At 45.1% G+C, this 15752-nt stretch overlaps 1 protein-coding gene across 1 annotated transcript in view; it reads right to left on the reverse strand.

Moving 5' to 3' along the window:
- CERS4 (ceramide synthase 4) overlaps positions 1 to 15752 on the reverse strand; it is a 97635-nt gene that overhangs the window by 59542 nt on the left and 22341 nt on the right. The window contains exon 2 of the mRNA XM_075283631.1: positions 4063 to 4238. Within this exon, the coding sequence (XP_075139732.1) occupies positions 4063 to 4235 (173 nt within the window). The 5' untranslated portion in view covers positions 4236 to 4238. The remainder of the gene's footprint in view (positions 1 to 4062; positions 4239 to 15752) is intronic.

The following is a 15752-nucleotide window of genomic DNA, read 5'->3' on the forward strand; positions in this document are numbered from 1 at the left end:
CTCCAAACTCAATATGGAAAGTGGAAGAATAACTGGAAACCTTTCCTCTACATTAGTATGGACAGAAACACAAATTTTAAGCTAAAGAAACATTAGCATGCACCCCTTTAAATCACGTTGCCCATGACAACCACAGATGGCATAGGCAATGGGAAATCCAACAGCCCCCACCCTTAATTGTCATTGTTTATGTGTGTGTTATGTGGTGAGACCTCCAAAAATTACTTTTCTAGCCCTTCACGTGAGCCCTTCCAAATTAGGTTAGAGGCCCTTAAAGAGGACCTTTCATCAGACTGGGCACAGGCAGTTCCATATACTGCTGGAAAGCCGACAGTGCGCTGAATTCAGCTTTTCCGATATGTGACTCGGGTAAAGCGCTATCGGTCCCGATACCGTAGCGCTTTACAGTCAGAAAGATGTTCCTGACAGTCTGTCAGGTACGTCCTTCTCCACAGCAGCGCCTATTGTGCTGTACAGTGTGAGCGGGGAGGAACACCCCCTCCCTCTGCTCACAGTACTCGTCCATAGATGAGTATTATAAGGAAGGGAGGACGCGTTCCTCCCCGCTCACACTGTACAGCGCGATAGGCGCTGCGGTGGAGAAGGACGTTCCTGGCTGACTGTCAGGAACGCCCTTCTGACTGTAAAGCGCTACGGTATTGAGACCGATAGCGCTTTACCCGGGGCACAGATCAGGAAAGCCGATAGTGCGCTGAATTTGGGCAGATGTAGGCGTTGCTCTAGGGTTCGGAGGCTAGCAGTGGCTACTGTCGACTTATGAAAGTGGGCGCACAAGCACTGCACTTTCACCAGTAGCTCATGAACGTTGGCGTACATTTTTACAAACCGTTGCACCACTAAGTTGAAAACGTGGGCCAGGCATGGAATGTGTTGGAGGCTGGCAAGTTCCAGAGCCCCTACCAGGTTCTAGGCCCATGCCTGGGCACAGGCGCAGCGGCGCAAACCACATTGCCGTCTCATTGAGGATGGCATCCCTCACCTCGGAGGCAGTTTCCTGTCTGTCCCCCAAGCTGATGAGCTTCAACACGGCCTGCTGACGTCTCCCCACGCCAGTGCTGCAGCCTTTCCAGCTCGCAGCTGGGGTTGATGTTATGGCGGAGGAGGGGGAGGGTGGTTCAGAACCCCTGCCAGGAATCTTGGGTGGGGAGAAGAAGTGGGCCGCTCCACTTTGCGACCCGGTCTCAGCTTCTACTACATTCACCCAGTGTGCCTTGAGAGAGATATAGCGTCCCTGTCCACATGCACTTGTCCACGCGTCGGTGGTCAAGTGAACCTTAGTGCAAAGTGCGGAACTAAGGGCCCGTCTGATGTTACTGGACACGTGCTGGTGCAAGGCGGAAACGACTCACTGGGAAAAGTAGTGATGGCTAAGGACGGAATAGCGAGGTGCCGCAGCTGCCATCAGGTCACGGAAGGCCTGAGTCTCTACAAGCCTGAACGGCAACATCTCCAGGGGCCAGCAGTTTGGAGATGTGCGCGTTTAAGGCTTGGGCATGTGGGTGGGTTGTGCTATATTTTTGCCTGCGCTCAAACACCTGGGAGATGGTGGGTTGCTGGGAAGAGGCGCATGATGGTGTAGGAGAAGGAGCAGAGGAAGGAAAAGGGGAGGATGAGGGTGAAGTCCCCAAAGTGACAGAGGCAGATGTGGAGGTGTTCTGGATGGTGGTCTGGACTGCAGCAACAGCACTGGACACAATGGAAGAGGCAGTGGCGGCAACGCCGGTCGACGATTGTCCTGCGTTTGCTCTCTCCCACTGAGCCCAGTGCTTGCCTTCCAAATGACGGCACATGCCTGAGGTGGTAAGATTGCTCTTTTCAGAGCCCCTACTCAGTTTAGAGTTGCACAGTGTGCAAACCGCACTAAATTTGTCCTCCGCGCATACACTGAAAAATGTCCACACCATCGAGGAACGTGGCCTCGAGTGGCTAGGACAGGGAACCTCTTGGGCCTTGCTGGGTCTGGCCTGGCTTCTGTGAAGCAGCTGTGCTCTGCCTCTGGATATGCCTCTGCCTGTAGCCACCTTTTTTGGTGCTTCGCTTGCCTCCAGATCTACACTGCTTTCCCCGCTAGACAACACCCCTGCCCAGGTCGGGTCGGTCACCTCATCGTCCACCACCTCCTCTTCCAATTGCTAAATCTGCTCCTCCTCCTGCACACCGCACATGACAACAGCCTTCCCTGATGGCAACTGTGTCTCGTCATTATCACTGATGACGGGTTGCGGGTCCACAACCACAAAATCGTCAGGAGATGGCGGATGCTCCAGTGTTTGGGCATCAGGACACAGAAAGTTAGCTCCTGGGATTCGGGAAGTGGTTCAACAGAATGCGAGATGGTAAAAGGACCGAAAAACAGTTCCTGGGACGGGGCAAAGGTGGGATGACTCTATTGGGAAGATTGGGCATGTTGGGAGGAAGGAGGGGCAGACTCTTGGCTAGGAAGACGACTGGAGGTAGTGGCTGACTGGCTGGTGGAAAAGCAGCTAGAAGCGTTATCTGCTAGCCACTGCAACACCTGTTTCTGGTGCTCGGGCCTGGTCAGTGTTGTACCCTGCTTAATGTAGCCATGAAGCCAGGGATTGTGGATGAGCGCAACGCTGGCTGCCCCTCGCCAGTAGCCATTGGATGCACTGTAGGTTGACCGCAACCTTGCTCCCCAGTTGCATTTCCACGCCCCCGGCCTTGTCCATGTCCCTTTGCGCTAGCCTTACGCATTTTGAGATATATACAAATGTTTTTTTTGTATACACAGAGGGTAGATATATCGAGCGTATTTACTGCCGTATATACCGGATGACAGTATACAGGAATGAGTGAGTTCACAAACTGATGTATTTTATACAATTTTTTTTTTTGTATACACAGAGGGTAGATATATTGAGCATATATACTGCCGTATATACCGGATGACAGTATACAGGAATGAGTGAGTTCACAAACTGATGTATTGTATATACTGGATGACAGTATACAGCTTTCTTCTCATCCCTATGGGACAGTTAGAATGTATACCAGTGGTGGAGAATTTGAGCCCTAAAAGGGGCTGTGAAATGTTGGCAGGTTGAGTCTATATACTGGAGGTGCATATATCCTCTTCCTGCAGTTTAGCTCTGAAAAGAGCTGTTGGATTTCAGTTTTCCTGCCTAGCAGAAGCTGAAATCTCTGTGTCAGGATCTTGTTTTGTTGAACTCTTTTTTGCCAGCAGTCAATATGGAGTTTTTTGTGTTTCCTGCCTGTGACTTACCCTGATTTCCTGATTCTTGATTATTTAGCATGTGTGTTGTGATTACCCAGTTGCCTGAGTATTGTTTTCAGAAGCCTGTCTTCTGCAAGGTCCTCAAGCTCAAACTGATTGTTCCAAGTTGGTTAATTACCTGCAAGTTGGTTGCTACCTGGAACCACTACCCCCAGCAGGTCCTCCTGCTACCTAAGACTTGCTATCCACCCGGTCCACAGGAGCCGTGGAACTACTGACCCCAGCAAGTCCTCCTGCTACTAAGACTTTGCTATCCACCTGGTCCAAAGGAGCCGTGGAACTACTGATCCCAGCAAGCCCTCCTGCTACAAGGACTTTGCTACCCACCCGGTCCAAAGGAGCCGTGGAACTACAGTCTCCAGCAAGCCCTCCTGCTGAGTATAGGACCACTGCTTCCGGCCAAGCCTCCCTGCCTTCCACAGAACGGACTGTAAGTCTATTTGTGTATTACTATTGCTAGACTCACTGTTCCCAGACATTGGTCTCTAGAAAATGGAAAGGGTATTGTGACACTCTGTCTGACCCTGAAACGATGTCTCTCCCTATCTCACCAAACCGCATCTGACATGAATATGGCTGACACTATAAATCCGAGGAATCGAATATCTCGAATACCGTAATATTTGAATACCTACTCAATCGAACGGTATTCACTCGTCTCTAATGATTATGTTCATGGGAATATCCCTTTAAGTTTACCTCTGATCTCCATTTTACAGTCTACATATAGAATTAATATACTGTACACAAAAACTTTACACTGTAATACTTCAAAGAAATCCTACCTTTCAAACAAAAATCTGACAGCAGTGAGAATAAAAGCACATGGAACACAGAAGAGAAGATCTCTAGGACGTGGATACTGGACACCTTCTGCCTCCTTCATATCTTCCCAAGTTATTCCAGGGGGGAGCCAATATTCCTGTCGCCAAAGCCACTGGTTGAGTAGAGAATCCATTCTCTGGTGAAAAAAAAGATAAATACTAGGTTCATATATTCTGTGATGTGTAAGAAAATCTCACCAACAGGCCATGGCCAGACACAGCAGATAATTTAGTGGATTTGGCTGTGGATTGCTCAGCAGTGCGGTGCACATGGACGTTTCCAGTACATGTGGTTGTCTTCTTAAAATCCCAAGCCAGATGTATTGTATTTTAAATTGCATTGGATTTGCTGTGTAGAATCTGCCATGTCTAGCAATCCATTGCAGTAAACTGCCCCGAAGGTAGTTTTTCTTTGTATATCGTGAGCCCCCACCCATCCACCCATATATAGGGTTCACAATCTACATTTTTTCCTTTCACATCCTCGGGCACATGCGGTGTAATACAGTACTAGAAAGCTAACAGTGCACTGAATTCGGCTTTCCCGTTCTGTGCCCCGGTGAAGAGCTATAAGTGCCGGTACCATAGCTCTTCAGTCTCAGAAGGGCGTTTCTGACAGTCAGTCAGGAATGCCATTCCTCACAGTAGCGTCTATTGCTTCGTTCCTTACTGCCCAATGATGACGCTAAGCAGTGAAGAACGCCTCCCCTACTCCTGATAGTACTCGTCCATAGACAGGGGGCTTTCTAGCGGTATATAATACTGCAAGTGCCCAAGGACGTGACAGGTCCTCTTTAACCCCTTAACGACCGGCCCATAGTAAAATTATGTCGGCACTGACAGGTCCTTCCTGACTGCCCTATAGTAAAATTACGTTGGGCAGTCAGGGAAGGTTTTTATCTGTCAGTGCCAACGTAAGAGCAGGGTATCTAACAGCTAACACCCTGCTCCATAACTCCCCATCGGAGCTGAGCTGAGCTGCCATGTACTGAGGTGAGCTGCGTGTGCATAGACTGACTTGCTGTTATAGGGAGCCTTCACACGATGTAACGCTGCGCTCATTCTGATCGTAAAAACACGTTCAGAATGAGCGCATAAAAGCAGCTCCCATTGACTTGAATGGGAGCCGGCATACGTGCGCTCCCCATTGAAATCAATGGGAGGCTTTTTTCCCTATGCTTTCAATGTGATACGCGCGTAATACATTGAAAGCATAGGGAAAAAAGCCTCCCATTGATTTCAATGTCCTCCGCACAGCTTATATATTCCCTCTTCACCATCCGCTGTGCAGTCACGTCTGGGATACTAATACTCACTACACTCCCTGATAAATTCTTTGAGGGGTGCAGTTTACAAAGTGAGGTCACTACTTTGGGGAATCCACTTTTCTGGTACCTTACAGGCTCTACAAACATGACATGGCATTCAAATACCAAATATCTGAGTCTGTACTCCAAAAGCCACACCGCGCTCCTTCCCTTCTGCGCCCTGCTGTGTGCCCAAACTGCAGTTTATGCCACATGTATGACATTGGTGTACCCAGGATAACGTAACGCCATATGTGGGTATACACTGATATCAGGGCACAGCCGGACACAGAAGAGAAAAAAGGTTATTTGGTTTTTGGAGCACAGACTTAGACAGTTTGGTTTTTGGATGCCATGACACTTTTGCAGAGATGAAAATCCAGTAAAGAGGAATCCCCTGATATGTGACCTTATTTTGGAAAATACACCCCTGAAGGATTTATCCAGGGGTGCAGAGAGCATATTTAACCCCCAAATGAATATGAAGCTGATTGTGAAAGGTGAAAATGACAATTTTTCCAGGAATACATCATTTCAGTGCGTAATATGTTGTGCCCAACTTGTATCAGAGATGAAAGCTCTAAAAGCTGTTGAGCCCGAGATATCCGCTTACCAGTTTTTGGAGTGTGTATCTGCTGACAAAAGTTAGGTACAACATATCGAGCACTGAAAGGGTGAATCTCTTGAAAAATTTAATTTTTAACTTCTCATTATTATCTGCGCATTCTTTTCTGGAAGTTATATCTGTCTAATTTTACCTTCTCAGTACAGTACATGTCATGAAAAAACAATATCAGAATCGCTTGGATGCGCTATACTGTTAGAGAATTATTCACTGATAAAGTCACACATGGAAAATTTCCAAATTATGGCTTGGTCATTAAGGTCCAAAACAGGCTGGTCACTAAGGGGTTAAACTAGCAACACAGTTAAGGCTCATTTGAATGTAATGCCTTTTTCCCCATGAAATTTTCTACCTTCATTTCCGAAATATTTATTTATTACAGGATATGCAAATGAGAAGTCTAAAGAACAGCGGTTGGCTCCATTGCTCAAAACTGCTATGCCCCACAATGCTCTAAGTCAGTGGTTCTCAACCTTTCTAATGCCGTAACCCCGCAATACAGTTCCTCATGTTGCGGTGACTCCATTCAGTTTGGAACGCGCGTCCATAACAGCGTGCGTTCCAGCTGAATAGCGCTGCTGCAGACAGTAGCGCGGCTTCTCAGCGGCTAAAGCCATCAGAAATATGTATTTTATGATGGCTTTAGGCATACCTCCCAACTTTTGAAGATCAGAAAGAGGGACAAAATGTGTGGCGCGTGCAGTGGCAAATTTATCTCCGCCTACTTTTATGTTAACTATACCCATTCTCATTAATTTTTCATGTGCTCCCACACAGTATAATCCTCCTACAGTCACCCGTACATTATATGTCCCCCCGCCATCTCTCCCCCAGTTTCATATAACCCCCTCATCTGCCCCCAGTTTCATGTCCCTCCATCTCTGCCCCCAGTGTAATGCCGTACCCCCCCTCATCTACCCCCAGTTTCATGACCCCCCCTCATCTACCCCCAGTTTCATGTCCCCCCCATCTCTTCCCCAGTTTCATGTCCCCCCCATCTCTGCCCCCAGTGTCATGCCCCCCCTTCATCTGCCCAGAGTTTTATGTCCCTCCATCTCTGCCCCCAGTGTAATGCTGTACCCCCCCCTCATCTACCCCCAGTTTCATGTCCCCCCATCTCTTCCCCAGTTTCATGTCCCCCCCCCTTCATCAGCCCCCAGTTTCAAGGGCCCCTTTATTATGTTCCACCTTAATGTTTAAAACAAAAAACCCCCACTTATACTCACCTTCCAACGCTTCCCCGCCGCTCTCTCCGCAGTCTCGCTCACTCATATAGTTGTAGGCGTGATGTGACGTCACATCGCAGCTACACATGCAGAAGCCGCAGCGCAGCGTTAAAGCAGGAGCTGAGCTGTGACAGCTCCTGCTTTAATCGCTTGTGCGTTCAACTCATCAGCGTCCTCCGGGGTCAGGACCCACAGGTTGAGAAACGCTGGTCTAAGCCATTCTTTCCCCCATCCCTTCTTTCATTGGCTATGCTGAAAAATCGTCTTTCTCTGTGTTCTCACATGCACACCAATGTATTAGAAAAGTATGGGACGTAGAAGTTTGGAGTAGAGAGAGTCATCAGTGTTCCAGACTTGCCATTTACATAGTATGAAATAAATTAAGTTCTTGGCAATGGAGGCACACATTTCATGGGGGAAAAAGGGTTATAATCAGGTGAGTCTGACTCGTCTAACTGTATTGCTGGTTTAATACGCTTCACCCTGGCAACAGGCTCCTTTTAACAACATTTTGAAATCTGCTTTATGGCAGTCTCATGACCATAGGGTTAGCAATAGACTGTGCAAGGAGGGGGAGTAGAAAAGATGTCATCATCTTTTGTCAGAAGTAGATGAACTTATGAGTCACAATGGGTGTGATCTTCTACTGTATCATTTACTTCTATGCACCAGGTTGCTTGCGCATCGAAGTAAAAGCAGTTCAGATGCGTGGGTTTTTGTTATCAGCACTTGTAAATATATTGGCTGGCCATGCATTAGACCAGCATGCTGAATATGATTTGGGCCTGACTCTGTAATGACTGGGTGATGGGTCACATCACTACTGGGCGTCTAATGGCGATCTATTGTGTCCTACACATAGGATTTACCCTGGCATCTCAAATGAGTTTATATGGGCACTCACCTCCAGTATCGGAGGTGAAGTCAGGTATTATTTAAGGAGTCTCTGGATCCATCACTGTACCTTATGCAATGACTCCCATCCTGAAAAGGACAGTACTGCACTGTACACAGTTCTTCTAAGTTCCTACACGAGGTGGGACATTAATGACAGACAGCTGGACTGCTAACACAGTAATAACACATGGGCACCGGTGGACCCAATAAACTATAATAAAAAACTGGTGGCAGAGAAAAAAAGTCTTGCGTGCAGGACTTTTCTAAACAGTTCTCAGTAGCAGATGTGACTCCAGCCTAAGTAACATATGAAAAAAAAAACATATAAATGAGGTGTTGCCATAATTGTACCAAATCATAGAATAAAAGAAACATTATTTATGTCACATGGAAAAGGGCAAAAAATGTTTAAAAGCAATACAAGAATTGATGTTTTATTTTCATCCCCCTCGAAAGAGTAAATACATTTTCTTTAAGTTATAGACACTCCAAAATGTTGTCAATAGAAAATCCATATCATTCTACAAAAAACAAGCCCACATAGGGCTCCATCACCAGGAAAATCCAAAAATTATAGTTTGTAAAATACGACAAAAAAAAAATAGGCGCTATTGGAAAAATAGGATGGAACTTGATGTACCCAATGTACTCTGTACTTACAAATTCACTTTTCACCATCCTCTGTGCATTCACATCTGGCAAAAATAATGCACACTATGCTCTTTGATAAATTCTTTGAGGGGTGCAGTTTTCAAAATGGGATCACTCCCTAGAGGATCCCACTTTAATGGCACCTCAGAGGATCTGCAAATGTGATATGGCGTCCAAATCCCAAACATCTAAATTGGTAACCCTTTTGTGCTCCTTCCCTTCTGTGTCCTGCTTTGTGTCCAAACTGCAATTTATGCTCATATGTATAATACAGTTGTTCCCAGGATAAGGTAGTTAGTTAAACTCATATGAAGATATAAACTGCAGTTTGGGTACACAGCTGGGAACAGGAGGGAAGGAGAGCTATTTTGGTTTTGGAGCACGGATTTAGATGGTTTGATGACATGTTACTTTTGCAGAGCCCCTGAAATGCCAAATTCGCAGACACCTTAACCCATTTTGTAAACTAAACCCCTGAAGGAATTTATCCAGGGTTGCAATGAACATTTTTAACCCTGGAGTGTTAATTTATTTTCCAGAAATGAATGCACAGCTAATGGTGAAATGTATGCCATTTCAGTGTGCAATATGTTGTGTCCAGCTTGTGCCAGTGACAAACACTCCAAAATCTGTTGTGCCCAAGATAACTGCTTACAGTTTTGGAGTGGGTATCTCTGCTGACACAAGCTGGGTGCAACATATTTGGCATTGAAATGGCATATCTCTGCATGTACATTTCTGTAAACATTATTGTAAAAGTCAAGGGTTGAAAATTTTCGCTACACCACCTTATAAATTGCTTTAGTGGTGTAGTTTCCAAAAAGTGGTCTTGTCTGCGGATTACACTTTACTCGCCATTCAGGGGTTCTGCAAAAGTGGTATGATGTCAAAAAACTAAATTGTGTTCCAGAAACCAAAATAGCGCTCCTTCCTTTCTGTACCCAATTGTGTGCCCAAACAGCAGTTTATACCCACATATGATATTGTTAAGAAAAACTGTGTCATACATGTGAGCATACACTGCTGTTTGAGTAAACACCAGTGCGCAGATGTGAAGGAGTGCAATGTGGCTTTTAGAACGCAGATTAGATTGTTTTTTGAACGCCATGTAATCTTTACAAAAACCCTAAAATGCCTCTTACAAAATTCTGTATTTTCTTGGGAAATACTAATTTACTGGCATCTATGGAGCTCTGCAAAACAATATGGCACCCAGTAACCAGTCCCTCTAAATCTGTACTCCAAAAGCAAAAAAGTGCAGTCCTCCATCCCTTGTGAGCCCTGTTGTATGCAGTTTACACTCACATAAACAACTTTTTTGTATCTAGGATAACCCACTTAACAGTTTTAGGAGTGTGTGTCTCTGTTGACAGAAAATGGGGGGAAGATATTGGGCATTGAAACTGATTATTTCTTTACTTTGCACATTATCTTCACTTTTCACTGGACATATTAATTTTTGGGCAGCAATTTTAGCCACAAAATTATAATACCCCTTGGGAAATTCCTTAGAGGGGGTGTAGTTTCTAAAATTGAGTCATATTTTGGGGGTTAATTATATAGTTTAGCTCAGGGACTCAGCAAATGCCCACCAATGCAGTGTAAATGTCCAAATATATGCCTCAAATATGTATGGTGCTCTTTCACTTCTGATCCCTGTCATATTTCCAGGCAAAAGATTAGGGCATTTCCAAAATGAGAAACCGAGCATAACTGACCTTTCTGGTGTTCTGACCTTTCAGGGCCACAACCTAGGCATGACATATTGGACACTGATATGACATTTCCTGGGCATCCTCAGGTAAGTAAAAAGTAAAATTGAGTAAGTAATGAGAAATATTTTCGGCACTAATCTTTCCTATAAGAGACAAAAAGGAAAGTGCATTTTATGTGACTCTTAGGGCTAGTTCACACGGGGACATGGACGCTGATTTTGACAGCGGATTTCGGGGCCAAATCAGCGTCCATACAATGTATCCCTATGTGAACTGCTCGTTTTTGACAGCGACATGACCTATCTTTCGGGCGGAAGCCGCTCGCGATGAGCCGCGGCTTCCGCCCAGCCGCAGCGCCCTCCATGTCGGCTCATTCATTTGAGCTGACAGCGGAGGTGAAAGCCGCGACCGCAGTTCACATAGTGTGGACATTGTATGGACGCTGATTTGGCCGCAAAATCAGCGTCCATGTCCCCGTGTGAACTAGTCCTTACTGTGGATAGAAGAGGATAGATACTATCCTCTAGCCCAGGGGTAGGAAATGTATGGCTCTCCAGCTGTTGCAAAACTACGACTCCCAGCATGTATACTTGCTCTGTTGTTCTTGGAACTCCCATGGAAGTGAATGGAGCATGTTGGGAGTTGTAGTTTCACAGCAGCTGGAGAGCCAAAGGTTCCCTACCCCTGGTCTAGCCCTTTATACAGAAGGAATTCCTCTGTCCCTAAGGCTATGAGCACAGGGTTGAATGCTCTATACTCTATACTTCCCAGTTTGTGCTGTATATAGGTTATACCTGTCCCTCAGCAGCAGACCTACCCATCATATAGTAATATGCATGGCTTTTTCTATTAAGGTTTATATCCCTCTGATAATACTACTATGTGTTGTTGGTCTGTGTTTTATGTTGTGCACCTATTATCTTGTCCATCTGATGTGGAAGTGTCATTTTGCCTTATCTTGGTAAGGTGTTCATATCTGGTTCCTGGATGCTGCAAAATGGCTGCTACCCCTCGGCTGGCTGTTCAGATGTATGGCTTACAAGTGTCACTCATCTTTGAAATAACAAATTTACTAATCGTAACAAGTATAACTATGTAATGCTAACAGATAGGAGAATATGCCTATCATAAAAGGACGTTTTATAAAAAAACACACAAAAAAACAACAACTTTATTAAGGATCGTTAAAAAACCCCCAAGAACACAAAAATAAACCCTACAGAATCCCATAAAAAACAGGAACCACAATTCATGCCCCCTATATTGTTTGAACTAAGGGAATGCAGTGATATATGGTGCAGGCTAATAACTGTTTACATCCTTAATGACTACTGATCAAATATATCCTCAAGATGTTTTAGTATTATGAGGTCACTTGTTTTCACATCAATTGTGGTCACCGTTGGCAACCATACACATGATTTTTTTCTGCAATATGGTGAGTATTGAACGGGCAAGGGTCTTTAACATGTCTAAAGACCTACACTCACCGGCCACTTTATTAGGTACACCTGTCCAACTACTCGTTAACACTTAATTTCTAATCAGCCAATCACATGGCGGCAACTCAGTGCATTTAGGCATGTAGACATGGTCAAGACAATCTCCTGCAGTTCAAACCGAGCATCAGTATGGGGAAGAAAGGTGATTTGAGTGCCTTTGAACGTGGCATGGTTGTTGGTGCCAGAAGGGCTGGTCTGAGTATTTCAGAAACTGCTGATCTACTGGGATTTTCACGCACAACCATCTCTAGGGTTTACAGAGAATGGTCCGAAAAAGAAAAAACATCCAGTGAGCGGCAGTTCTGTGGGCGGAAATGCGTTGTTGATGCCAGAGGTCAGAGGAGAATGGCCAGACTGGTTCGAGCTGATAGAAAGGCAACAGTGACTCAAATAGCCACCCGTTACAACCAAGGTAGCCAGAAGAGCATCTCTGAACGCACAGTACGTCGAACTTTGAGGCAGATGGGCTACAGCAGCAGAAGACCACAGCGGGTGCCACTCCTTTCAGCTAAGAACAGGAAACTGAGGCTACAATTTGCACAAGCTCATCGAAATTGGACAATTGAAGATTGGAAAAAACGTTGCCTGGTCTGATGAGTCTCGATTTCTGCTGCGACATTCGGATGGTAGGGTCAGAATTTGGCGTCAACAACATGAAAGCATGGATCCATCCTGCCTTGTATCAACGGTTCAGGCTGGTGGTGTCATGGTGTGGGGAATATTTTCTTGGCACTCTTTGGGCCCCTTGGTACCAATTGAGCATCGTTGCAACGCCAAAGCCTACCTGAGTATTGTTGCTGACCATGTCCATCCCTTTATGACCACAATGTACCCAACATCTGATGGCTACTTTCAGCAGGATAATGCGCCATGTCATAAAGCTGGAATCATCTCAGACTGGTTTCTTGAACATGACAATGAGTTCACTGTACTCCAATGGCCTCCACAGTCACCAGATCTCAATCCAATAGAGCATCTTTGGGATGTGGTGGAACGGGAGATTCGCATCATGGATGTGCAGCCAACAAATCTGCGGCAACTGTGTGATGCCATCATGTCAATATGGACCAAAATCTCTGAGGAATGCTTCCAGCACCTTGTTGAATCTATGCCACGAAGAATTGAGGCAGTTCTGAAGGCAAAAGGGGGTCCAACCCGTTACTAGCATGGTGTACCTAATAAAGTGGCCGGTGAGTGTATAGCAGCTATTGCCTGATAAGACTGACAAACTACCTGCCAAAAGGACGTTTCAATATCCCCATTCAGATATCTCATCAGAGATAGTTCTAGCTTGTTCTTGAATCTATCTCATCATATCTAGCTATCCTTAAGGTAAGTATTGGCAAAGTAGAGTAAAGCTAGAACTATTTCGTATTTTGTCTATCTAGCTTTCCCTAGGAGCAGAGTTCATGCTTTCAGTTCTAACCCCCAGCGCCCCGCCGGCATTAATGTGCAGCCGTGCGTTTGCGCTGAAGGTCCAGTCTACTTAGAGTTTAAGACACGCTGCATTACGCTGCACAGTGTGAGCGGGGAGGAACGCCCCCTCCCTCTGCTCACACAGCTCGTCCATAGACGAGTATTATCAGGAGAGGGAGGGGGCGTTCCTCCTCGCTCACACTGTACAAAGCGATAGGCGCTGCTGGGCAGAAGGGTGTCCCTGGCTAACTGTCAGAAACGCCCTTCTGACTATAAAGCGCTACGGTACCGGGACCGATAGCGCTTTACCCGGGGCACAGATCGGGAAAGCCGACAGTGCGCTGAATTCAGCGCACTGTCAGCTTTCTAGCAGTATATAGAACTGCCTGTGCCCAAATCGGTGAAAGGTCCTCTTTAAGTACTATCATGGTGTCTATCATACAGCACTACCATAGACATATAATTAGGATACAAAGCATAATAGTACATAAGGGTTAAACTATCAGGCTCACGCATGACCTATCAGCATTATATGTATATATTAACCCCCCTACAGTTTTGCACAAGCAGGACTTGGGGCTTGAGCTAAGTGCATTACTGTTCAAGTACATCACTTTCAGAGACACTGAACGACTCTCATTCTTTAAAACAAGACCAAGATCATATGTGCATTCCCCATAGAGATATCACTGGTTAAGGCGAAGGTGCATATACTCGCACTTTCGGTTTAATCAGTGCGCAGAAGAACACAAACAGCTGACATTGCAAGGAGAGGAGAAAATTATTATATTATTCTCCTGTCACTTCAGATAAGCCCAGGGCAGAGTGTACCATGGACTTGGACTTTTGATCATGATATTACCCTCCCCCCTTCATTATCAGTCAGAGGCATACTTACCATTAAACCCCTTATATGCTGTAGTGAATGCTGACCACAGAACCCATGTTGTTTTATAGAAAAAAAAGGTAATGAAAAAACCCCCCAAAAAAACACACAATTGGTATTGCCACATCCGTAGCAACCCCTAAAATAAAATTAGTATGTTATTTATTCTACATGATACACTAATAGAAAAGGCCATCAGGAATCAAGATCATCATGAATTAACACAGTCCAGACAAAAAAAATTGGGATTAAATCTCAATACCAAGGATGAAACCAGATTGAGACCAGAGCCCCACATGACATAAACACACTGGGATTTTCAAAAACGTTTGGGAGGTCCCTGGGAGAGATGAGTATGTTTTGGGGGGGTATTCACCTCCTGTGACCTAATTAAAAAAAAAAAAAAAAAATTATGCTGGACAACCTCTGTAAGGAGGAATGAAATGCTATACAAAGTTATTTTCGTGACCTAAGTCAGTGTTGGCAAACCTTTTAGAGACTGAGTGCCCAAACTGCAACCTAAAACCCATTAAATTATCGCAAAGTGCCAACATTGCAATTTAACCTTAATACTGTGTGGAGCCACAATTGGCCTCCATCTGGTTCCATCTTTAGTATTGAGATTTAATCCCAACTTTGTTGTCAGGAACCATATTTAGACATGTTGCTTCCTGATAACTCTCTTGACTTTTCTATTACGGTAGTTTATCAATGACTAATATTCCCCATAAGTATTCTGGCCTGGCATAGGTAATACCATTACCATTGGTACATATACAGACCTAACTAACCTATAATACATTTACAAGTATTAATCCATTCCCAACATCCACCACAATAGTACGATGGATGTTAGGTATTTAAATGTGGCGGCACTAATACCCACGATCCGTGCATTAAGGCTTCTGGTGCATTGGTTAAAGCTGACCGAGGAGCCATTTTTGTACCCATGCAATGCCATTTTGTTATAGATTGCTGGCTCCCAGATTCTGCATTCCATTGCCATGACAGCCGGGAGCCTATGCAGCCTGTAATAGAACTGCCTGTATTTTAGAGTGCATAAAGACATAGTTACATAGTAGATGAGGTTGGACAAAGACATCAGTCCATCAAGTCCAACCTATAACCCTACAATCCCTACAGTGTTGATCAAGGGGAAGGCAAAAAAAAAAACCTTGAGGCTCATACCAATTGCCTCAATTCAGGGAAAACATTCCTACCCGACTCCAATCTTCCCTTAAGTAGTCTAAAAATAAAAGTAAGGGTACATTCACACGGAGTAACGTGCCGCGTGATGTGGCACGTATACGGCGTGTAAGACTTTGCGCGCCGTAAAAGCTCCCATTGATTTCAATGGGAGCCTGGATCGTATACGCCGCGTTATTTTTCGGCCGTGATTTTGCGGCCGCAAAATAACACGGCGTAT

Source organism: Leptodactylus fuscus, chromosome 1, assembly GCF_031893055.1.
Source record: "Leptodactylus fuscus isolate aLepFus1 chromosome 1, aLepFus1.hap2, whole genome shotgun sequence".
In the NCBI taxonomy this organism is placed as follows: domain Eukaryota; kingdom Metazoa; phylum Chordata; class Amphibia; order Anura; family Leptodactylidae; genus Leptodactylus; species Leptodactylus fuscus.